This window comes from Aptenodytes forsteri, unplaced genomic scaffold, assembly GCF_000699145.1.
Source record: "Aptenodytes forsteri isolate BGI_AS27 unplaced genomic scaffold, ASM69914v1 Scaffold9, whole genome shotgun sequence".
Taxonomy (NCBI): domain Eukaryota; kingdom Metazoa; phylum Chordata; class Aves; order Sphenisciformes; family Spheniscidae; genus Aptenodytes; species Aptenodytes forsteri.
Window position 1 is genome coordinate 7597930 of NW_008796217.1, and position 24857 is coordinate 7622786.

Below are 24857 nucleotides of genomic sequence, written 5' to 3' on the forward strand. Positions count from 1 at the left end.
TATTTTTTGTGTGTTAAAAAAAAAAAAAAAAAAAAAAAAAAATTTTCCTGTCATCCTCCCGAAATCTGCTAATTATTCTGAGAACCCCTTCTTGCAGCTTAAGATCTGAAGAGGAGAACACTTCTCCCTTCCAAACCAAACATAAAGAACCAACAGGTTCTTTTCCCTGTGGAAGAGGAAGATTTAGAAACAAACCAAAGTACTAAAACACTAGAGGAAAATAAAATTTCTCTGATAGTGTCAGCTACCTTAAGAGTGTTTCACGGAGCTACTCCACAAGTCTTTAGATGAGAAGTTAAAGCTTTTTAGTAAGAGCTGGCCGCCATAATAAATAGTCAAGTGAAAGAGCATGATTCAGACAAACTGTATCAATGAGCACTACTCTTCCCCACAAATCAGAGTGAGTGGGCTATACATTTTCTGCAAAATGATCAGTATCAATCTAGCACTGGTCATATTGCCACTGGAGGGAGATGTCCGGGGATCAGGGTCTATTGCAGGAGACGTGACAGATTTTCTTTTTTGCCTGTTGCGTTAGAGCTCCCTGTGGATACTCCACGCATGTGTAGGTAATGCATGATGTTTGCTACCAGTATAAGGTTTGTACCAAAACACAACTAGTAAGTGCTAGGTTCCCCCACCATGCGCTCTTTTCTTGAGCATTTGCTAATCTAACTGCCATATTAACCATATCCTACTATTAGTCACCTACTGAGACTTACCATTTACTATCAAAGACGACTCAAGGGGAGTAGGGTGTTGGGACCTTGAGGTAAAACCACAGAGAAGAGAAAAAGCAGACAGTGGCTGCCAAGGTTGTTTCCCCCACCCCAAGTTGCTTCCAGTGATCCAGAACCAAAAAATTAGAGAAGCAAAAGGAAGGAGCTTGCAAGTTCAGGTAAATCTTGGATGGCAACTGGCTGCCATCCAGCCAAGCAGGAAGCACACTGTTGTATTATAAATCACAGAACGCAGCATTGAGAACACATCTTATAAAAAACATCTTGTGGGGAATTATTCTTATGCAATTTTACTACAAAAATTACCTCAAAATCTGCAAGGAAAGTCATTAGTTTTAGTGATTAAACGTTGCACATAAGCAGATGTTATTCTACAGGCTCTTCTGAGTAGCAGTTTTTCTTACACGTTTCAGAACTATCACTTTGGTGAAGTTAATAGCTATAGCACAGAGCTGGAGAGCATATTTTGGTTATCAGCAATTAAGGCACATTTGTGAATTTTAAGTATTCAAAAGAGCACCTAAAAGGTTGCTGCTAGCCATTAAGTCAACATCAGCAATTACAGGAAAATTCTATTAGTTTACCACGATATAGCATACTATTGATAAAACTGGCTTTTGTACTTTGAGTGAAATCAGTCTTCAGAAGACAAAAGGCCATGTTGCACTAGAACATAAATTACATATTTCAACATGCGTAGCTTCAAGGATGAGGAGGTTTCTCTCAGAACACGTTGCTAGAAAATGTAACTAACTTTTTAAATTTTTTTTTTTTAATTATTCCATTTCACATGGGAATATACAAACACATATACAGCCATTCAGAGCAGTCCAATATCCCATATAGTACTTATCCAAATTTCTGATGGACACTTCCAGTGCTTCTTCCCTTTTCCAACAATGTTTATACTTCCTTTCACCCCCCTCCCAGTTAGCCACCTAGCCCCCCTCCCAGTTAGCCACCTAGCTTGTACTGTCCAAGAGTAAAATAAAATTTTATTTCTGTCGTTTAAACAACTCTCAGGTGTGCAGTATACACTGGAATGACCTTCAATTTTAATCAACGTAGATATTACTTCCCCATCTTACAGTCTATTCACCTCATGTTTTCTGAAAAGCAAGTGAACTGTCACTATCAAGACTATCTAAACCTGCCATTCCTGAGCCTTGAATAAAGCGTACCTCTATGACTTGTGAAAAAGCATTCCAAATCCACCCCTTTGACTTCTCCCCACGTCCCAAAGCTGACTGTCAACTGGTTTAAGCTGACATCATAAACTTCACAGCACTGAAGTGATTCAACATACACTACCATGATTTTGAGTAGCCAATTTATGACATACTGTAATATGGCTGTATTGCATTTATACAGCAACTTTTCCACAAATTCATATGTTTTCTGTCTGCCAGCCTAGACCTACCAATAAAACTGCAATGGGATAACAGGATCTCTGTGAGAAAAACTGCAAGCAGTCATCCCAAAACACAGTAGATATCCTCAGAAGAACATGCTAAACAGTGTGTGCAAGAACATAAGACTATATTTCCTGAGCCAAAGACAAATACATGAACCATAATAAAAATTAAAAATAATCAATCAATTACAGGTATACATCTAGTACCTATAATACAAATCTACTTAAAAGTATATGTCAAATTCAGGCAGATATAGTTCAGTTTAGCTTGTTGGATGAAATGTTGCCAGCCATCATGTTATTAGCCATATTTTTAAAGTACATTGTCAGAAATCAGAATTGCAACCAAGAAGCAGGTAAGCAACTGCTTAAAAGCATGTGTGACACACACAAAGCTTCTAAAGCATTCAAAACCTGCAAGCTAAGCATTAGAGATGGAGATCACAATAAGAACATGTAGCAAAAGCTGCTAGAGATCAGGTCTTTGTTAAATAACAGATGAGAGCTACAGTGTTTACTATTCCCATTTGTTGTAAAATCAAAATGTTTCCTGTACTTCTTAGTGTAGCATGCAGCACTTTGGGTATTACATAAGAGTTGAAGATTATAGTAAGTCCCTTGATAAACATCTATAATAATGTAAACTGAATGGTACGCTTAAAATATGAGCCATTTCTATGGTTACTTTCTCCTAGAGGGCATTTACATAAGTACTTTCTGTACTTAATATTTGAAACTTGGCTAGCCACCTAATATTACATTGTTATCTATTACCACTGAGAACATTCAAAAATATCTTCTACTTGATTTAATAGAAATAGGATTTAAGTGTGGGTTAACAAAATAGCCCATGCATCTTGGAAGCAGTAATTTGCATTATAAACTGAGTTGCAGAAGGTAAGTGCACCTTGTCACGTTCAGGGTTTGCTAAGAAGATCACTGCTTACCAGCCAGCCACCCAGAAACCCGCACTGAAAGCAAGGCCACTAAACAACAAGCAGCCATGAGATGCGATACCCTAATCTGAGAAAAGATTTACTGAAGTATGTTTTTCTTTAAAGCTTCATTTTCAAACTGTCAACTCTAAATTGAAACTACTGCAGTATTTGTGCTTTAATTGTAAAAGAAAACAGCCTTGTAGCTTTCCAAAAATGTAGGTAAGTGTATGATATGCTATGCTGGTTTATATACATATATAAGACAGTTGAGTTCTGTTTTACGTACAAAATTAAGTGACAGATTTGAAGGCATACAAAAGCTGGAGACTGAATTCCCTTCAAATCTGACTTCTCTCAAGCTCCTTTGGGAACCTACCATTTACTTAAAATTTAATGAAATATTTTAACAACTGTAAGGAGTAATCTTAGCTTCTCTGCAATTGCTTAAGAAAATGAATGCTGCAGCAGTCTCTGAATGTAGCTATCGTACGCACTATATCATCCCTAATTTATAAATTGCCATTTATTATATGATTGAAAATTATTGCCTTTGCACATGCTCAATTACTACTAAACTACAGGCTGAGAAAAAAAATATAATTAAAAGAAGCCATGTTTGCATCATTTATATTTTTCAGATTTGGAGGGAAAAAAAAAAAAATCAGAAATGATGAACCAGGTTCACTCTTGACATAATCCACATGGACAAACAGTGTAATTTTAGTAGAATATTTGCTCTACAATTCCCATAGCAACCTTAATTCTCCTTGCCTGGGTGTCTGGAATCCACAATGACTCAACCTTTGCATGAATACAAAACCAAATGCACAAAACAAGGTGTAGTTTAGGAAGGTGTAACTTATATGCATTCTTAGAGACCTCAAAGATACTGCAAAGGCAAGGTAAAGACTCAGAGAACACAAAAGTATTCAGCTCATGTTTATGTGATTTAATAATTATTGGTTTATAGTATTAGAATAATTTACATTTCCTCATCCCCAAAGTGAGACAGTTAATGCTACTTACTGAATAATTTTTATAAGCACATGCACATTTACTACTTAGGAAGGTACTAGACTGACGCTCCCAGAGATCTAAGCATCCCATTTATTCCCTGAGGAGACATGTTTTTATTGATCTTTGCAGTACTAACTTAAGGTAGAATAAACAGACATAGGAGATGAGACTTCTACAGACAAGTCAAATAGCCTCCAAGGAAACTGCCACAGAAGATACCAAAATAATTTCATCTGTTCCTACATGCTCTAAATTCACTTTTTGTCTATAAGGATATGGATAGCAGCCAATCACACTAACATTGCTGAACAGCCAGAAGATTTCTGCACGCTTGCACTGGTATTTGCACACTGTATGAGGAACACACATTTCTAGAACTGGGGCCAACATCAATTCAGAAGAAAGTGCAATGGTAACATCTGCAGCTGCCCCTTTTAGCCCTCATTAGGTTTGAAACCGGTTTATACTGTTACAGGTTTAATGCCCCTAAAAAAATTATAATGGCTCCTGTTAAAACACAGCTGGGAGCAACCCTTTCAATAACAGCTACCTCAGCCATAACTAAGCTGTTAAACGTACCTGTAACACAAATTTGTATTAAAATACTTCTCAATTCAAAAAGTGTTTTAAGCACGGTTAAATAGCAGTAGTATAACTTACACGAGCACGTTCTATGCCAAATAAATATCAACAGCTGAATTAAGACTTACGGCCTCATGCACTTCCTACTGACTTTGGTGGACACAGAACTGACCCAAAGGTTTTCTGCTATCTTTCCTTCACCACCACTAGCCAAGGAGAAATCGTTCCTTTCTGAGAAACAGCTATGTTTTTGGTTTGGGTTTTTTTGCAAGCACTTTTTCTTTATCTGCTTTAGAGTAGAGACGTTAGTCCCTATTTTCCACACCCTGCTAATTAAAATGAAAAAATTGTGACAATGAGTTAGCAGACAAATGAAAGTGTAACACAGACAATACATATAAAGTATAGATGTAGCAGTATTAAGATGTAACCTGTTAAGTAACATATCTCATTTTCTGACCAGCATCCATCTATAGCTACAGACCATCTATTTTGTATATGATATGATGCACTTGACTGAAGATGATCAAAAGGATGACCCTGTACTTTTAATTTATTATGGATAGTGGGGGGTGGGAGGAAGTTATTTTAAATACAAGCCCAGGAAAAACTGGAGATCTATACTTACAAAGGTTCCTCCTCTGTGTTCTTTCTCTTCTCTTTCCAAAACTGCCACTCACTGTACCACCATATTATTTGACCAAATGGACAGAAAACAGGATACTTAGATTTCAAAAGTGAAATGCTATAAACACTTGGGAGGAAGTATTTTAAATACAAGCCCAGGAAAAACTGGAGATCTATACTTACAAAGGTTCCTCCTCTGTGTTCTTTCTCTTCTCTTTCCAAAACTGCCACTCACTGTACCACCATATTATTTGACCAAATGGACAGAAAACAGGATACTTAGATTTCAAAAGTGAAATGCTATAAACACTTTCTGCGGTATCTATAAACTACCAAGATGAAACTACCCTGGACTACCAGTCCAACTGAGAGATCTCTAAAGGGTCTTAAAATACTAGTTTTGAAGTGCAGGAAGACACTAGTTTAAAGAGTCAACCACAAACTCCCACAAAGCAAGCATCGCAAAGCTACTTTTTATACTAAAACATGTCTAGAAGTTAAAACAGACATGATTTTAGGTAATCAGCTTTAAATCTGCCTAGCAAAAGCCCAGCAGCACAGACTTCAGCAGTGCTATACCAGCCACAGTCCATGGTTATCAGGCCTCTCTCTGATAGACCACCTACATTACTGGGCCAGAAAGACTGAAGTTAGCATAGTCTACCAGTCCATCCTACAACCACACCTTTTAGTTAGGCGAGCATGATGACAGCATTTTCATCTTCTAAAAGCAAATATTTGATTTATTAGGTATGCAGTCCTGAAGGTCATCTTTGTCACAAAGCTAGCTCTCATCTTCCCCCACTCTAAAATCAAGATGAGAGCTGTCAGTGAAAGCAATAGATCTAAAACATAGCACTTGTCCCTACTTACATAGAAGTTTATCAAATTAATCAAAATTATACACTTACTTTCAAAAACACTTCAATTATTAGCAGGATTTTTTTAAAATGTTCCTTGTGCATACTTCACACTGTTTATGCATGACATCCTGTTCAAAGATCTGAATCAACAATTTTTTTACATGCACCCTTACTTATCACATAACCTCAATGTTATGGCAAACATCAAGAGCTACAGCAGTCTTTTTGCTAGAACTGGCATTAGATTGCTTCTCTTCTTATCCATCGACCTTTTTATGTACATACTTCCGGAGAAACAAAAGGAGGATTAAAAAAATGAAATCAAAAGCAAAACTTGACTTTTCAAAGCTGAAAAGTAAAATCTGGCATGAAACAAAAATTATCAGTTTTTCCCCTACTACCAGCTTAAATGCTGATTACAAAGTTTTACCATCAACATACAGCTTAGTTTATGTCTTTGTGTGTTCACATATATGAAAGTCCTGCAAGTCTGAATGTCTCCCCAAATGGTTTAAATACCGCATCTGCTTTGCTCACCTACAATGCTGCCTGTGCAGTGCTACAATTCTGTAACAGAACAGTCCTCCACAGATAACAGCATCCTTTTCCTCTATCAATAGCTAGTCACAGTTCCTAATTTTGCTACCCAAATATTACAGTGACGTGAAGATGTTCACTTCTCACTTGAAAATTTCCAAAGTGTTTTAGAAGTATCTCTTTCTCCTAGTACCCACATAAAACTGGGCAACTGTGGCCCCACAAAATTGCAGGTAAAACCTCACTCCATGAAGCCCTAGGTGCAGGTCCTAGATTTTCCTATACTGAAGGGAAGAAGCAAAGAACTACCAGCTAGTTGCATAATTCCTGCAGGAATCAAAAGGTAACCATGTTTATATATGGCAAAGGACATGCAAGAAGCAGCAGGACTGTCATCTTACCAAAAAGCAGTCCTTTCCAAATACTGGAACTGCCCACTGGCACAAAAAATGGATGTCACACTGGTGGAGGCCCCATGAAATCTGGATCTCACTGTACCAGCTGTTCAGAAACACATGCTGATGACTAGTCCACTGTAAGGTATCACAAGTTGTAACAAACAACACATTTCAAAGGGATCAGAAATTCCTCTATCGACTTCTTAAAATTATGGAAAAAAATATTTCTCTAGATTTCTTTTGGTTAACCCCATTTAATTTCTCTAAACGTCTGTAAATAAGTTACTACAAAATGTTCACATACTGCAATTCTTGGTTCTTTAACAACAATGGTAACATTGGCAGTGGTTGTACAATAGTCAGACATTCTCAGCCAAAATAAACACCATTCCAAGATGAAGTGTGCCGCTATTACTTAGTTCAGTGGCAGCTAAAATTTAACATGAAATGTGATGTGGCCACTTGGCTTTATGTTCCAGTTAATTTTAACCGCCCGCAGTAAAGAATTCTGCAAGTATAACTCTTACCACAAATTGCTAAGAGGCTAATAATACGCATAGTTTAAAAAAAAAAAGAATTCAATTTCAAGACCACACACACTTAGGTTACCATAAAATCACTTACTAAAAAATCAGTTGAAAGCACCCCTGTAATGATAAGTTATGGCCCGAATAAAGAGGTAGGATCTTGAATAATTCTGCATAAAATGCAACACATAGTGGATCAGCTCTCTCAAATTAATGTATGGTGAATTTTAGTTTTGACATAACGTTCCATAAATCCGTATGGACTGGACTATTAACATCAAGTTAGTATAAGCAAAAATCTGATTTAAAAGAACAGTATTATTTTTAAAAAAAAAATTACATTATGATGAAAAGTAATTCTCCTGAGCTTTATTTCAATTCAATGCTATACAAAAGTAGCTTGAGTATTAAAAATAGTTTTTATAGCAGTCAAAAGCTCTCTATATATGCTCGATTTTAACTTACCAAACTTTTGAAAAAAGTTGAAGTTCTAATTTCACAACAGAAACACTTATTACATGTGTCATTTTGTAGACCTACACAGTTGCTTTTACTACCTTTACAGAATTTCGCACATCAGTTTGGTTCTAAATAGACCTCTTTGCCATAATTTGTTTTACACTAAAATTCTCTATGCTGCCTTAAAAAAAAAAAAAATTAAATGAGCCAGAACAAACAACAGAAGGAAACAATGTATTGTTTATTCTTACTATGAAAGGAAAAAAGGGGGAAAAGAACGACCAAGTATTACCCAATATCATTGCATTATGTCAAATATAAGAGTACATTTTATTTTGTCCTATTTGCAACATGGAGATACACTTCACTGTTTGCAAATAACATGGCCAAATCAAGAAAAACTGGTCCAGAATTGAGTAGCAATTCTGTTCACCACTTCCCAGGGATATTGTCCAAGCTAGTGAAGACCATATGTCCCAAGCGAAGGATGCCCCTTTTGCAGCATTCCTGTTTTTCACAGATCTCTCATATAACATTGTAGTATTACCATAACATTGTTTTAAAATTTAAAAAATACATGCTGCTTCTAATTTTCCAGAAGCATATAAATTCTTTCCATTGATTCAACTACAGTATTTTACAAGATATAAAATTAGTTAATGTAGTCCTATTTATAGTACAATAAAAAAGCTTATTTGCATGTCAAAGCTTCAATGACTTCATTCTATAATGGGAACACTAACACAGATCTATAATCCTTTTGCAGTCTCTTCCCTTCATCCAAATCACACCCAGCAACTTCCAAATAAAAAGCAAAGACTTTGGTGTTGAGGAGGGGATTAACTCTCTCCTATTGTATTTTAGTTCCTATTTCTCCTTGCTTCAGATAAGTCAAAAAAAAAAAAAAAAGGACTGGAACAAATTCTAAGTGCACTTTTTTGAAGGTCTCTGGACTCATCTCTTTATTCATAAATTTAACAAGGAAGGGCAGATCTAACAGTCACCATTAACTCATTTAGGGAACAAGAATATTCCCTGAAAAAACAGGCAGCATATACCCAACTCTATTGCGTTCACTCTGGAAAAGGGGGGAGAAGGAAATGCACAGAGCATGACATTGAAATGAAATCTGCCTGCTTCCTTAATCTGGAAAAACAGACTTACCCTTTCACAAGATGGAAACAAGATCAGTCAAGCAGCCACTTTTTACATGAGACCGGGAAAGAGGGCAGAAGGACTGATTTTTCCACTGATATGCTCTTCTTTAAGAAGCAGCACACAAAAAAAAAATCCAATACATAAAAAGGTAAAGTTCACATACCTCCTTATAAAATTTTCTTAGGCATTGTTTATCTTAGTACCATTTACCCTCCCCAAAAAACACTCATTTCTTTTAACTTTCAATCATTATCATATGTTCAGTGTTTAAGATTTTTTTATTGCAGCCCTCTAAGTTGTTCTCACAGGATTTGGTGCTGCAGCTGAGGTATCACTCACATCAAACACAGCAAAATAATTATTTTCCATGATTACAGATTGAAGTCCTCTAACATTTACCTTTTTGGAATGACATCACATTGCAATACACTGCAAACAAATGAGTCAAGCAACCCCCAGGCCTTTTCTGCAGGGATGATACCTAGCCACTTACTCTGTTTTACTATAGGCTAGTATTTATTTCTTCCTTCCCAAGTGTAGTTCTTTGCACCTGTTGACTTTTTCCCTTCCCAACTTACTATGATCAGCACATATACTAATTCTCTCGTTTAAATTACTTTCAGCCCTACCCAGCTTCATTTGACAAAGGAGTAACAGCTCCCACTGTTTATTTCATTAATAGGTTTAAGGTACACTCTGAATGCAACTTACAAGAGCAAATACATTGAGTAAGGTAGAAACAACTTGGGGGAGATGATTGGTAGGCAAAGACAAGATATTCTCATGAAAAACAAACAGATGTGTATTTTCTATAATGTAAAGAAAACGTGGGTGACATTCAGACAGTGCTCTTCAGAGCAAGGAATGACTATTGTTAATACAATAGGGGATACAAGGGAAGTTTTCACTTTTAATGTTACTAGAATAAAACCAAGCATTCTTCATCAGGATGTATAACTTGAGTCTTCATTGTAAGCACACACTAAGAATTTATTCAAATTCTTAATATGAAAGGTGTCCATTTATAAAACATTTAGGGAGTGTAAACTTAAAAGCAGACTCTTGAGATTGCAACTTGAAGGACTGGGGTAGGTATTTTAAACCCATGTGATAAAAGAATGCTTTAAAGCAGCTAGGCTGCCAACAGTTTCTTTGGTAGAAGGGGTGGGAGGGGGACCTGCAAAGGCACTATTAGAGAACAGCAAGAAATTCAGACAAAGCAAAAATAACAAGGGATGAAAGAAAGATGAAAGTGAGTTCTGTAAAAGTCTGCCATGCTATTTAAGCTTAAAACTCTGTACTGTTTTTGTTGTCTGGAAGACAGACTTAAATCGGTATACGAGTTATACTTCTTAAACCCTGGTAAACACGCTTTGAAAGAAACATGCTTTCTTGTTTGCTTTTCATGCGTTTAATACGGAAAAAGCCTTCTTCCATCACAGAGTCAGCAGTAGAAACTGGACAACAGAGTTAAGACTATAGCCACATAGAAACAAACTGCTGAGTGTGGGGAGCTGTGCCTTCTTTCACATTCATTCATCAGACTTATTCAAGCTGGTTTTTTCTAGTTATATTTAAATGCTTCAGGGCCCTCTTTCCAATCTGAAAGGTTTTGCTGCATGCAGCTTAGAAGAGATGTTCCTCCAGCACTGCAGCACCCCTGCAAAGTCTGGGAGCTGTGGCCAACCTACTTCCTCTTTTAAGCATGTGCACACACTAATTTTAACACTGTCATAAAAAAACCTGTATACACCAGACTTCAAGCTGAACCAGAACTAAAGATCGCCTTTTGCTCAGCGAGGGGATCAAAACAAAGCAGTCAAACATAAGGTAGGAAACAAAAAGAACTGTTAATTTGTCACACTTGACTGATTATTCTAAAGCAAAATAAGCATTTAGAAGTTATAGCAAAACAGCAGAATTTTATCTCTTACCTCTCTGACTTCATGGAGTTGACCAGAACGCTGGCTCTTTGCTCTTCGAGCAGCTGCAGGTGATTTGTGATGTGTGATGGTTACAACAGTTGGCCCACTTTGATTCATATGTTTCTGGCCACTGGGAGATGCAGAATTAACTGTCCCAGGCAGCAGCAGAGATGAGCTTCTACTTCGCGAGGATGAAATGCTCTAGAACAAGCAATGGGATGTTGATATTAGTACCTTTACACAAGTAAATAATTTACAATTCAGGCTAAAGATTTGCGCTGTCCTATTTTCCTCACAAACCTAAATCTGGATGTGTAACTGTGCTCAGTACTGATTTATTCCTTCTGAACCATCTGCATTGCTCAGCAGGAATCTTCTTGGAAATATTGTGGCTACCGCCTTTGTTTCTTGGATTGTCTGAAATTGGCCTTCACAAAAATCTTCACAAACTCTTACATATTAACATGCTGCTAAGTTCTTACAACCATACTTTTTAGGAAAGATTAGGAAGGATTTTGCAGAGTAGTAACAATGCCAACACAAATATTTTTTATGAAGCCATTGACCTGTAATTCACCAAACTGGTGTGAACAGCAAGGAAGAAAAAAATAATCTTAATGCTTTCGCCTGATGAACTTCTGAAACAGTGCAGTGCTGTTTTCAACATTAGAGGAGCTGCAATTTTGGCAAGGCCAATCCACACACCAATTAAACATTAACATTTAAAACAAAACATGGCTTAAACAGTCAACATGTTTTGGAGTAAGCTTGAGATAAACCCTAAATACAAAAAAAGGTCAGAAATAAATCTCCAACAGTATCTGCAGTGTGAATACTCTTAACATACAACCTATAAAATCAGTCTGAACATTCAAGAACTTTCTCTGTTCTTATCTAACCGTTTGTTAGTGTTACCATCTTGGTTTGTTTTCTGCAGCCCTCAAACCTGAGTTTTCCTGGAGGTCTTTAGGACAGCAATTCTCAGTCAAGCTCAGGTGTGTGCTAGAGCACCATGGGACATCGTATATAAAAGTACAATATAAAAAAGCTTTTCCCTTCTATTTGAACTGTTGATTGCATCTGTAAGGTTAAAACCGAAACAGAGTAACTCTTACCTCATGAAACACAAACCACTTCAGAGAGTGGCGTTTAGTAGCACTTTAAGAAAGTGAGGTAAATATACAGCCCTATGGGTGAAAAACCATTTCACCTCTCCTGCACAAGTAATGATGGCAGCCTTCAGTATTGCTGACAGTTACTGTCAACGTGGGGTACTACTCTTGCGTCTGCTGGCAAGTGCACAAAAATAATACCTGGGTACAATCTCTCTCCTTATTCCTTACAGGTCAAACTTTGCAATTCTGTGGTAATTTCATTAAAAGACTTTAAATCCAAGGTGGACAGGTTCCAACTAGCACTGGAATTAAAGTCAGGCATCATGTTACCACTACACTGACTGTAAATGACAAGGCAGATTATCTGGCACTGCCAAGAAGGAAGAGTGAAGTAAGTTATATGATCCCTCTGCCACCCCCACACAAAACTAAACTTCAGACTTTTTGAGGCATTTGAAGGTTTAAAAAATGTGTTATTAAATTCCCCAGCGTGCAAAGAGCTGCTATAATCATAGAAATAAGCATTATTCCATTGGTCTTGACTTACATTTGCAAACACTTCCAAGAATGATGGTCTGACCCTGTTTTTGCAACGAATATATTCTTTACTACCATGACTAATAAGATTATAATAATAAGCATCTGTAGAATCAGACATTCAAGAAATATCCATCCTGGCTGCTAATTCACAATTGCATTAAAACTGGATTTGACTCTAAGGCAAAAAAAAAAAGCATGGGGGAATAGAATTTGTCACAAGGGCACAGAAGGCTGCCAGGTTTTTAATTCATCTTCCATTTAAAAGAGCATTGCTTAGACATAACTACAATTAAAATAAGAGCCAGAGGAAAAGGTGTTTGGGAGAAGGAAGGGGATGAGGGAAACTGGGTGCGATTGAATTTCCTTTTTTAAATAGAAGTTTCACAGAAAAAGGCTATCCCTAGTATTTAATAGCAAAATATACTTACTGATGTTTCTTTTTTAAATTGACTAGCATCAGAATTCTTCTAAACTAAATTTAGGGTGCAGAGAAAGAAGAACAAAAGTTCATTTTTTTTTCAGCATAAGATCAACTTATCTTCCAGTTTAATAAAAGTTGTTTTTTTAGAATGAAATCTTCTGAGAATCACTGACATTCTAGTATCATGCGATCACAATATTAAAAATGCATCTGCTACCTTCATATAACTAAACTGATCCTAAAACTCAGACAAACAGCAGCAATGAAAAACAGTGACTTTAGCCATTAGTTTTGCTTGAAAGAAAACAACGTTCTGTGAGAAGTGAAGTTCTATTATGTTTTGATTTTTTTTTGGGGGGGGGGGGGATAAATTAGATCTGTAAATAACAAAAGTAACATAAAACAAATATAGAAATATCCATGCACTGTTTCAATACAGAATCAGGAAGGAATTCTAGGAGAAAGTTAGCTCTCAGAAAAAACAGCTGCCAAAATAATCTCATTTAACCTGCACACTTTGAGAGATATGTTCATAAATTGAAATGCACATATATTCTAAATTAATACCTATATCATTGATATTATTTGGCAATTCAATGCTATTTCTCCTCAAGACAGTGTTTCAAACTGCAGTGAACTATCTGCAGCTGACCCATGGACCACAACAGACACCTTGACTGCAGCTCACAACTCACATTTTCTTTCATCATGTCACCTAACATGATACGCCTTTCACCAAACCCCACTTATGCTTGGGAGTCATAAATTTGATAGTGAACTATTAGTACAAAAGCTGCTAGTCAGCTGTGTTTTTTTTAATTGGCTTTGTATCACAAATAAGTAATGGACACATTTCCAAGAAACAGATATGCCCATCATTTTAGGAGTCTCTTAATCCAGATTTTTTTCCTGCAAGATTTGCTCTAGTTCATATCACAACTCACTGGGCTACATCAACTACACTCCTAGACTGTGACTTGAGGCAGAATAAACAGTCCGTGGGACCACAGTGCATTGAAGATGGCTTTCCATTAAGTTTTGCAAAGACGTGTGGCAGCTCACAGCAACTGTTGTTGTTGGACAGTCATTTAGGGCACGGAATTTGGGAATCAGTGGAGCAGGAGGAAAAAAAAAAAAAATCAGGAAGAACAGCCCAACTATAGTTTCAGTAGTGCGTGGTGCTCAAGAAGGCTGTCCTGCTACAGGGACACTAGGTAACTCCAAATCTCTACGTATAGAAGTTCACAGCCTGGCAAGGGCTGACCATATCACACTGCCTGGCGTGCCTGACATTCAGCTGCATGCCTTGCCCTGCAATAGTGCTATGTGATTTCTAGGGTGAGATCACCTCTGCCGGTGAGCCTCTCCTAGAGTCTTCTCCTTCCCCTCTCAGCACAAGATAGTTATCAATCCTACGCAGCTCACCAAGTCAGGAAGATTGGCAATCTTGAACTACCACATACAGCCACAGTCTGTGCCAAATATCAGAGCCAAATACATTGGTTTCAACTGCTCCTACAGGTCTATAAGCAAGTTTTCCTCACCTCTCATTTTCTGTCCCTTTATACCCTTCATCTATCTAGTGACCCAACGTTTCCGATCAACGTGCCAGAAAACTGCACCAGCCCACGACACAAATCCTCTAGCATCTAACTTGAGATTAGATTCTTTAGAGAACCTCTATAACATACAAACCCTAAATGAGCTCAGCACCAGGACCTCTGGCTACCCACGAAGCTACCCCTAGGCAAGGCCCCATGATAAAGGTAAAAAATTCCTACTTACAACTTGCAAAAGCAGTCACACACAAAATGCAAGTGAATGTCTGCAGGAGGCGGTTTCTACAACCACTCAAAACCTTTTGAAGTGGGGCTCCACTCCTCAATGCCACAGAGAACAACAGCAGAGCACTGTGCCTGCTCCGTCCAAGGAGACAGAGGCGGCAGCTATTTCTTCTAACAGCTTCTTCCTGCCACTACCAGAAGAGGCCTCTCCAGGAACTACACACTCAGTCCCTTATGCACTTTCGAATTTTACAACACATTGTCAACACCTACATCCCAGCCAAATACTTGACTCCTCTTTTGCAGAACTTCTTCAGATTAAACACTGGGAATGACAAGCATCTCTTTTGCACTGATACACAGCTGTGCAAAAATAAAAAATTTCCAATTCTGTTAAAATGTTAAAACCTATGTGATATTTACCACAGCTAAAAGCACTCTAATTACACATCATACTACAACAGTCATTAAAGTCACGCTCCAGGAAATCGAAGCAATGACAGTAACTGATGGATCTTTATTCCTAATCCTTTGCTCTTCCCCCTAGCGCTGCTGGTATGACTGATCTGCCCCTCTAACTATTATCATATCTCATTTTCCTTGGTCCTACTGCTTTCTGGTTTGCAAATAAATAAATAAAAAGATAGTGAAAAGTCTGATGAAAGGAAGACATAAGCTCTTCAACAATTAGTAATGCATGGTGCCAACAATGAGTCAAGAAATCCACAGGCTGAAGCATCCCAAAAGGGTTACAAATATTCTTTCCTGAGGCTACACTTTACCATTGCTCCAACAGTTTGCCTGCTAATAAAATGAAATTAATAAAAGAATAATAAAGAAGCTAATAAAAGATTAATTTGTAACTTGTGTTCATCTTGGTTTTATGACCTAAAGCTAGCTAAAGTACGCTTAGCTAACACAGATTTGGGTTAAGATTTTTATTTTAGTAGACTGTCCATCTCCAAGATAAAAAAGCAGTATAATGAATGCTTCCATTTGGATATCAAAAATCCTAACAATTAAAATAATGTAATTGTAGAACAGTAAGTTCCAACTATACTAATGTTTTCATGACTCATTCTCCCTGGAGATTGCCCTTCCTGCTCACAAAGAAGCTGAATTGTTTTTCACCATTTACCAGAAGCAAACAGTTATGTTTATTTTGGAAAGTAAATGCAATGTTCCAGAGATCAATAAACTAATTTCTGAAGTGAACTGTCGTATCTGTTTATGGCTGATAATCATCATTTTCACAGGCACTGTGCCACAGATGTTTTCTACAGAATAATAAATACTGAAATGTCATTCCTTTACTCCTCTGCATATATATAGCACAGAACCAGTCCCTGGGTGCAGCTTTAGAGCAATGAGAAGTCACATGCTATCAAAAAGTAATTACAATTTTGAGACACCACCATTCAGTATTTTAATTCCCATCTACTTCTTTTCCAATGCATCCTAAGTAAACAAACACTGAAAAAAGAAAAATATGGACAGAAATCTGTTTAATTTACATTATGATCATTCACAAATATTAAAATGCAAATGACAATCTTTTCCAATGCATCCTAAGTAAACAAACACTGAAAAAAGAAAAATATGGACAGAAATCTGTTTAATTTACATTATGATCATTCACAAATATTAAAATGCAAATGACTGAATCTATGTAACATCCAAACTTCACCATTGCAAAGGGACCAGCTTATGATATGCTTTACACATCTGTGTAAAGCACCATTTATGGTACTAACTTTTCTGACAGAATATTACAGTGCTTCATCATCTTCAGTAAGGCAATACATGTGTCTGCTTTTAAGCAAGAGACTATGATAATCATTCCATCATAAAATCTTTTCTTTGTCAAGAATCATTTCAGCAAGCTCATGTTCAGTCCTAAATGGAATTTTTTTCCATTTTTGTAGAAGGATTTTGAAAGCAGAGAGCTGTGAGCAACTCTTATCTTCATGCAGCTTCCAAAGGGAGGAAAAAAAGGTGCCAAACACACACACATCTACAGCCAAGCACTGCTTCCTTCTCAGCCTCACCACTGTAAGAATTTCCAAAGCACATTTTAATTAGAAGCACCATTCTTTAGTTGACTTCTATAGGTCAGGAACAAGAGGAGGAAGCAGACAAGCATACCAGAGGAGGGAAGAGTGAACTTGCTCAAATGGAAAAGAGGTTTGCTGTGCATAAAAGAACCAAAACAACTCACCAAAGACTTGAAACTTTCACTAATCTGGCTTTATGGAAACAGTTATCATGCAGATGTTAAATACACCCAGTGAATAATCCTTTTAGAAATTTAAAGGTATCTCCGTAGCCGTTCATTAATAAGGCAAGAAGAAACCTGATAAAACTGAAGAAGGACCACCAAAGGTCTGTGATAGCCATTTTTCCAGCTGTGGAGAAAAATTACACTTCTGCCTCATAATGATTTAGTAAAAGCGTTGACCTCAAACTTTCAGGCTTTACTACAGGTGCTGTTTCACATTGCAGCTAAACTGTTACCACAGTTGCCACTGAAAGGGGCAGGTTTGGACTTTTTTCTCCACCATCTCTCCATGCTGGCTCTGAGGCCCATTTGACCTCATGGAGAGCCACTCCACAGAGTTAAACCAGAAAAGAAACAGAGACATAGACACACGCACAGAATTTTCTGCTGATGTAGCGGCCCAAACTGCCTTTCCAAAGGGCTGGATGATGGTTATAACAGGCACCAGGAGCACTGCTTGAGGGGAAAGAGAGCAGGACAGTCCCTCACAGAGGCATGCAGTCATCAGGTTGGCTCAGTTTTAAATACAAAGCCTCAGACTAAACCAGAGAAAGGTTAGGTTTTGGGCAGATTCATTTCAGCGATCCTCCATCCAGGAGGAAGAAGAGAGCAGGGCTTTACCACCAGGGGCTGCTGGAAGCAGACTCCAGCTTCCCCTACATCAGTGCTCATCCGATTCCTCAGTGAGCTGGTCAGGTAACTAAGTCCTTTTTAGTAGGATGCCTTTTGTTCTGTTTCTGATGCCCAAGCTATCACAGGACCAGAAGCACAACAGAGTCCACACAAAGGGTGGCAGCAGAAGGAAGGGAACTGGACTGCTGTTTACAGCTGCAGGGAATCAGCAGATGAGTTCAGCTGAAGCATGAAACCACACCATCCAGTTTTTAGCAGCTCACTTGTGCAGCTCCAAACCAGAAGCTGGAACAAGGGGGATTCTACCTCCTTATTCTAGCACAAACCTAAGCTGAAAGTTACCATCCGAGCACAATTTAAGACAGAAGTTACTTCACAAGATAGAGGTTTCTGTTCCCTGCCACATTCCTGATACACACTGAGAAATACAAGGTTTATATACCAATCCAGCAACTGAGCCACACGTTGGAATTAAGAGCTGGTACAAAAACCTGTGTGTTTGTTTTTATTAGTGCTTTTACAGACACCATCATTAAACAGTCAAGAAAAAAGGGGTATGAAACAAAAGAACTACAAGCTTGTGACAATTTATGGATATAAAATTATTCTTGGAAGTTACCACAGAAATTATGCATAAGCCTACTTCTTCTTGGAAGCATTTTATATCACTGAATTCCAATTTGACTAATGCTTTAATTAAAACTTGTACAGTAATATTCACTTAGAATAGTCTAAAAAACCAGCAATCCTATCCAGACATTGAAGACTTCTTCCAATACAGCGTGATTTGGTACTCCGTGGAGGTTGAGCAATCTGTAATTAAGCGAAATGAGACTTGTATAGGAATACCAAGAACATTAAGACTATCTTACAGCATGGGAATTATTTGCCAGAGAACATTATCCTTTTACTGCTTTTTTTATCATTAAGATGTAAAATTTAATTAAAACAAAGTGACAGACTTAGCTTGTATTACATCCACTTGTTAGCTGTATAGCTCACCTTTGGACCATTCATTAGGATGCAACTAAATTTAGTCATTAGTATACAACTTTTTTTTTTTTTACTTTTTCTTTTTTTTTTTTTTTTAATCACTGCTCTGCTTAATTTCCTCCAGTCCCCAGCTGAAGTTTTAAAGACAGCAAGGTCAGCAAGTCATACGGTAGCACTTTGAAGCAGGCAGTAGCTCTGAAAAAGAAAGGAAACCAGTGCTGATCTGGATCCAATGCAGGAAGAAGGAATGCTCTCTTATGAATATTTCACAGAAACAGTGACACAGCTTCAGCTTTGAAAAACATTCTCCAAATTCTCATGTTTTCCTGTGAATCTCCTTCCAATAATATCAATTGAAGATTTCAAAAAATGTGTTCTCTCTCCAATATGAAAGACCTGTAGCTAAGAGTTGCTTCACTGGTATTCTTGGGAACCTTCCCACTGCTTGCCTGGTTATCCCATTATTTTTCCCCAGTTAACCTGTATCCCACTAGCATAAGATAAAACATACCCTTCACTGTATATTTTACACTTCCCATTCCACCTCCTCCTCAAGTGTATGACTCCTAAAAAATAGCTAGAAATTTCTGCCTCTCGTTCTTCCTGTGAAAAAGGTGAGTTTAAGCTGTAGAAGAAGCTGGGAGCAAGCACTAAGGCTCCAACTTTCGAGACGCAGAAACATGCCTGTTCCAAGCAGAGACAGAGCTTGGATTCTGTTGAAACTCCAGAAGCTTAAAACAGATGACTATCTATCTGCCTGTTTGTGACAGCACTATGAGACACAGACAATTTGCAGTTATCACTTACTACAGCCCTCAAAGTATGGGGAAGAGAGAGATCCAGCCCTGCTGCCGGTAGAATAACAAATCACATCATGACAGTCCTATGAACGGTAGGGCTATTTTAACAAAATCCAAAAATACAGATTTTTTGTCAAGTCCTCAATTATGCAAAAGGAAGTCGAACATGTACCGTTCTCTGTGTCATTACAGACCTTCCTATGTAATTCCAGTCCCTAACCCCAACACAAAAGAAACAGTAAGGTGGCTAAAATAGCAGCATGCTATTTTATGTAAATTTAAAATATTTTAAACAGCATGTTTCCACTCCCATGCTAATAATTATTATATTAAAGTACCTTCATCTACAAGAGACAGAAAAAAAATCACAAAGAAACGCAGCAGTTCTTGCTTCCCTTACCTCCTACCAGGCAGTGGTTTTGAAGTAAGAAACTTTGAGGAAAAGAAAAAAAGAAGTTTTAGAAATGCATTTTTTTCTGGTTTCTGGAATCTCTGAAGCATCACTCCCTTGTAACCAATATCTGATCTCCAAAGACCAATCATTGTAGCATCAAAGCTTCTGATCACTTGCTTTTACAGAGAAAAGCAGAGAGAAGCTTTAAAACTTACTTATAGGTGAAATCCAAATTAGCACTATATGCAATGCTTAAGTCAGGGAAAATCTGCCTTCAGATAACACTCTAACCCTGAGAAGATAGGAGGGGAGAAAGGAAAAAAGTGTATTGAAAAACAAGAGACAAATCTTGTCAAAAGAAAGGTTCCTAGGAACAGATAATCACAACGTTGCTTCAAGTACATTACGCTTCCGGAGTAAGAAGCAGAGTCATCAGTGGTCTCATCTGAAGCACATAAATTCCCAACATTTTATTTTCTGGACAGTTAAGCTTAAAAATACAGAAAATATAAATTTGCTCTGTGGCTTACAGAAGTGGAGAATTAAGAGTGCTTCACTAACAAACATGACAAGTGAAAAGTGACCTAATCTGATTTTAGATGTAGACTTGTAACACAGAACTAAGAAATGTATTTTAGTTTTCTTCAGTGTTTCTATTTTATACTGAACAGATCCAAGCTAATTAAAATGTATGACTGGCTGTACCAACCAAAATGCATCTATACTCCAGCACCGTATGCCAAGTTTCTGTAACTGATGAATCTTCCAAGAAAAATGCAAGAACCCTCCTCCTGCATTTGGTTCCTCAGTTACATATGCCCACCACCCCTCAGTCAGCGGGAATCCTTTTATTTTCTTGCATGATGAGCCTAGGAACCAGAAGAATGCCACAGCAGTGGTGAGTCACTATGCAAGAGTTGAAGAACAAGTCTAGAGAGATGCTCCCCTTCCTGTTTCTAAAAGTTGCACGTTAGATCTTCTGGGACAGACACTGTCTTTGTATTTATTAGCCTCCCACTCACTCAGTCAAGACTTTCTAATAACATTTTGCCTTTCTAATACTTTTCATATCTATATACGCTTTTGGCATCCAAAGTATCCCAGTTTTCATTCATCTCCTTTTATTTTGAACCTGTTTTCAGCTCATTTTCTTTGAGGCTCCCCCATACCAATATTAACAGTTAGCAAATGCTTCCTATTCAGCCACTCCAGAGCACTTACTAACACTATACTTCCCTGATTTGCCCTTTCCCTTCCCATCATCAGAAAAGACTCCAGTGTAGTCAAGTTTTGTCACACAGAGTTCATTCTGTACAGAAGAATAACAAAAGTGATGAAAAGTACTTTCCCCCCTCCAATGTTTCCATTTCAGAAATGGAAGAGGACTGCTAAAAGTATTCAAGATAAGTACTTGACAGAGTAAGAGCAGTTTACTCTACTCCTTTCCCAGTAATTCCTAAAATTCTATTTGCTTTTAGAGCAGTAAGTATTTTCCCTTTTGTTCTCTGCTCCTTTCCCAGTAATTCCTAAAATTCTATTTGCTTTTTTTGGACCACTACTAATTGCTGGACATTTTCACTGTTATAACACCAAGATTCTTCTCTTGACATACTAATTAATTCAGAGCTTATCAAAATATGTAGATACTACTACTGCAGGAGCTCAACATGGAGAGGCAGTATGAAAAATTCTGAACATAAATTATTACTAAGTGCAACAGTTTTTACCTAAGGAGGAAAAATGATCCAAAATTCACTTACACAAAGATCGGCTTCAACTCAATTACTGCCACTCTGGAATGAGGTTTTGGTATTAAAATAGACACCTCTACAGAATTATTTATCAGGAGCAGGCAAAAGGAGAAAATAAATCCAGTATTAAAAAAAATTAGTAAACAAATAGAGAGAAATATTAGTAAACAAATAGAGAGTAGAAGTACAAGAATCAATTTTCCATTACACAAGCCTCTGATAGCATATATACTAAACAACGGTTCTACTACCTCGTCACAATACATTGTAGATGTTAAACATTTAAATGGGTTCAAGAAGTGACCAGAAAACTTATTGAGGAATAATTAATTGATGGCAACTGAGTATCAAAAGTTACCATCTCTACCTAGCACAGGAAGTCCCTGAACTGCAAATCAACAGCAACTGTAAGAGTATTCTGACCAAGTAGAGTTGCACCTTTCTGAGTAGTACTGGGCCACAGCTATATAAAAACCATATTTAATTGTCATGCATAAGAACTGAAAGAGTACCGAAACACTGAAGTTATTTATTCTCCTTCAAAAAGGGTTTTAATTATACCATAATTGCTTCCTGACAAGTCCACATCACTCAAAAATAAGAAAAAAAAGTTGGTTTTATTTTACTTCACACGCTTCAATGAATGCCAGTTTCCTCAAAATACCATCCATCTTCTCAAAGTCCAACTTCCAAAGATACTCAGGATCATGACTTTGACTGCAGTTAACGTAAGATTGATATTCTCAACATCTTGGGGCAGGGAGGAATCCTTTCTGCTTGCAGTTATATGCATTTTTTTTAATATAGCAAACAATTATTCATGAGGAAAGCAATCTTTTTCATTCTTGTAAAGATATCAACAGAAGTGCTTAAAAGACTGAAGATAAGAGCAGGACTTGTTTTTTTTTTTTTTTTTTTCCCCCCCTCTCCAAGGGAGCAAGCGCTATTTTTTTATCTCTAGGGACACCCTCAACCCATCATTCTACTGTTTTTAAAGTCCAAATGGTTTTTTACCTGTCCAAAATATTTATCTGTCTGAGGACAAAAATTCTGACATCACTTCCAAAGACAAATAAATAATATAAATCTTCATATGATGACCTCTTTCAGATTTGGTAAAGAAGTTGAAGACTGACCACTGCTATCATCTACCTGAAGCTTCTATAATAAGAGCCATTAAATTTTATAAAATGAAATAAAACTAATATCAATTAACACTTTTAAATACTAATCAGGACATCACACAGGTATTTATTAATAAACTGTTGATCCAGCCACTCAATTAACCATGTATTGACTGCATCCAAAATGCACTTCATGAATTTCTCATAAATAGGACAAGGTTTATTTATTAAGATTGCCCAATTGACTTAAGTCTGCTTCCAGTTAGCGAGGAATGACAACTTGCTGCTTTTATTCATAAACCTCTAAACATCAACCCACTACCTACAGCAGCCAGCCTATCATCCAGATCATGCTGTTCTTCACCTACACCACTTAAAAAGCAATAGTTACTTCTCCCTCTTAATTATTTACCTTAGAATTACCTTCCTTGTGATGTTTGGCACAGGATCGAAGCTGAGTTATCCAGTATTGTTTCTCCTTTGCATCAGCAGCTAGAACAGAAACAAGAAAACACAGGGAATCACACATAAACCAATATTCTTTTTTTGCGTAAGAGAAGGTGACGGGGCGGGAGGGGGGGAGGATTATTTATTCGTTAGGACACATCATAAATTCTAATTTACGCTACTTAAATTAAGTATGTGTAACTTCTTCAGTACAACACATCTAAACCTCAACTTAAGATGCTGTGGCCAGTTGAAAGAGATAAGCTTATGAGTCTTCTTCATGGTTATCTCCTCCAAGTGTTATTAAAAGCAGAATTACCTCAAGATGACTTTTTAAAAAAAAAATTAATCCACTTTTGTTTTACTTGTCTCTCTTTGTGAAGGACAAGGGCCACACCATAGCATTTAAATCAGTCAAACCTCTACACTCAGGCTGTCAGTCAGCTACCAGACAAGCTACCAGTTCCCCAGATACTTAAGTACTTCTGTTTTAATGTAGTTCAGCTAAATCTCTCTTTAAACCTGCATTCGCATGCAACTTAAAAGACACAAGAATGAAAACCACAATTTCCCCCATACATCTTTAAAAAACAGCTTTAAAAATTATTGAAAAGATTGTCTGCAGTCTATATCAGGTGGCTCCTTCAGGAGAGAGGTTTGGTTTGGGGGTTTTTTGGTTTTTGTTTCGGTTTTGTTTTTGTTTTTTTTTTAAACAAACCACTACTACAGTAATCCTAATTAAGAATACCAATACAAAGTGGATAATTTCAATAAATGTTTTCTCTTATTTCCTCTGCTATTAAGTATCTCAATGGTTATTGACTCAGCATAAAAATTATTTACTGATTTGAATCAAATTCACATATCTCATTAAATTAAAAGCAGCATATTGTAAGTATTTGATAATCTCAAGTGATTGGCAAAGCATGATAATGAAACCACAAGTGTTCATGATTTCTAGCTGTGCATACTCCAAAACATTTTGATCACAAGAACAACCAGGGAGAGTTTCTGTTCAGTTCTACATTTAAAACAGCAACACACTGTACCATGCGGCAGTCCTGCATACTCTGTCCTGCTAGCCAACTGATAAACTGTGGTCAGAATAAATCTAACATAATCTTAAACTTTTGTTACACTTTATTATGTCACTTTTTTTTATATCAGTTTATTTTCTGATAAACTAGTTTGATGATCAACCATACTGAAAAAACTCTGTCCTGCTAGCCAACTGATAAACTGTGGTCAGAATAAATCTAACATAATCTTAAACTTTTGTTACACTTTATTATGTCACTTTTTTTTATATCAGTTTATTTTCTGATAAACTAGTTTGATGATCAACCATACTGAAAATACCTTAGAATCAGAATACTGCTTCTTTTTTTTTTT

At 37.1% G+C, this 24857-nt stretch overlaps 1 protein-coding gene across 1 annotated transcript in view; it reads right to left on the minus strand.

Moving 5' to 3' along the window:
- OSBPL10 (oxysterol binding protein like 10) overlaps positions 1-24857 on the minus strand; it is a 115093-nt gene that overhangs the window by 61638 nt on the left and 28598 nt on the right. The window contains exons 3-4 of the mRNA XM_009288654.2: positions 23431-23510; positions 11195-11386 (exon numbers count right to left, since the gene is read on the minus strand). Of these exons, the coding sequence (XP_009286929.1) occupies positions 11195-11386; positions 23431-23510 (272 nt within the window). The remainder of the gene's footprint in view (positions 1-11194; positions 11387-23430; positions 23511-24857) is intronic.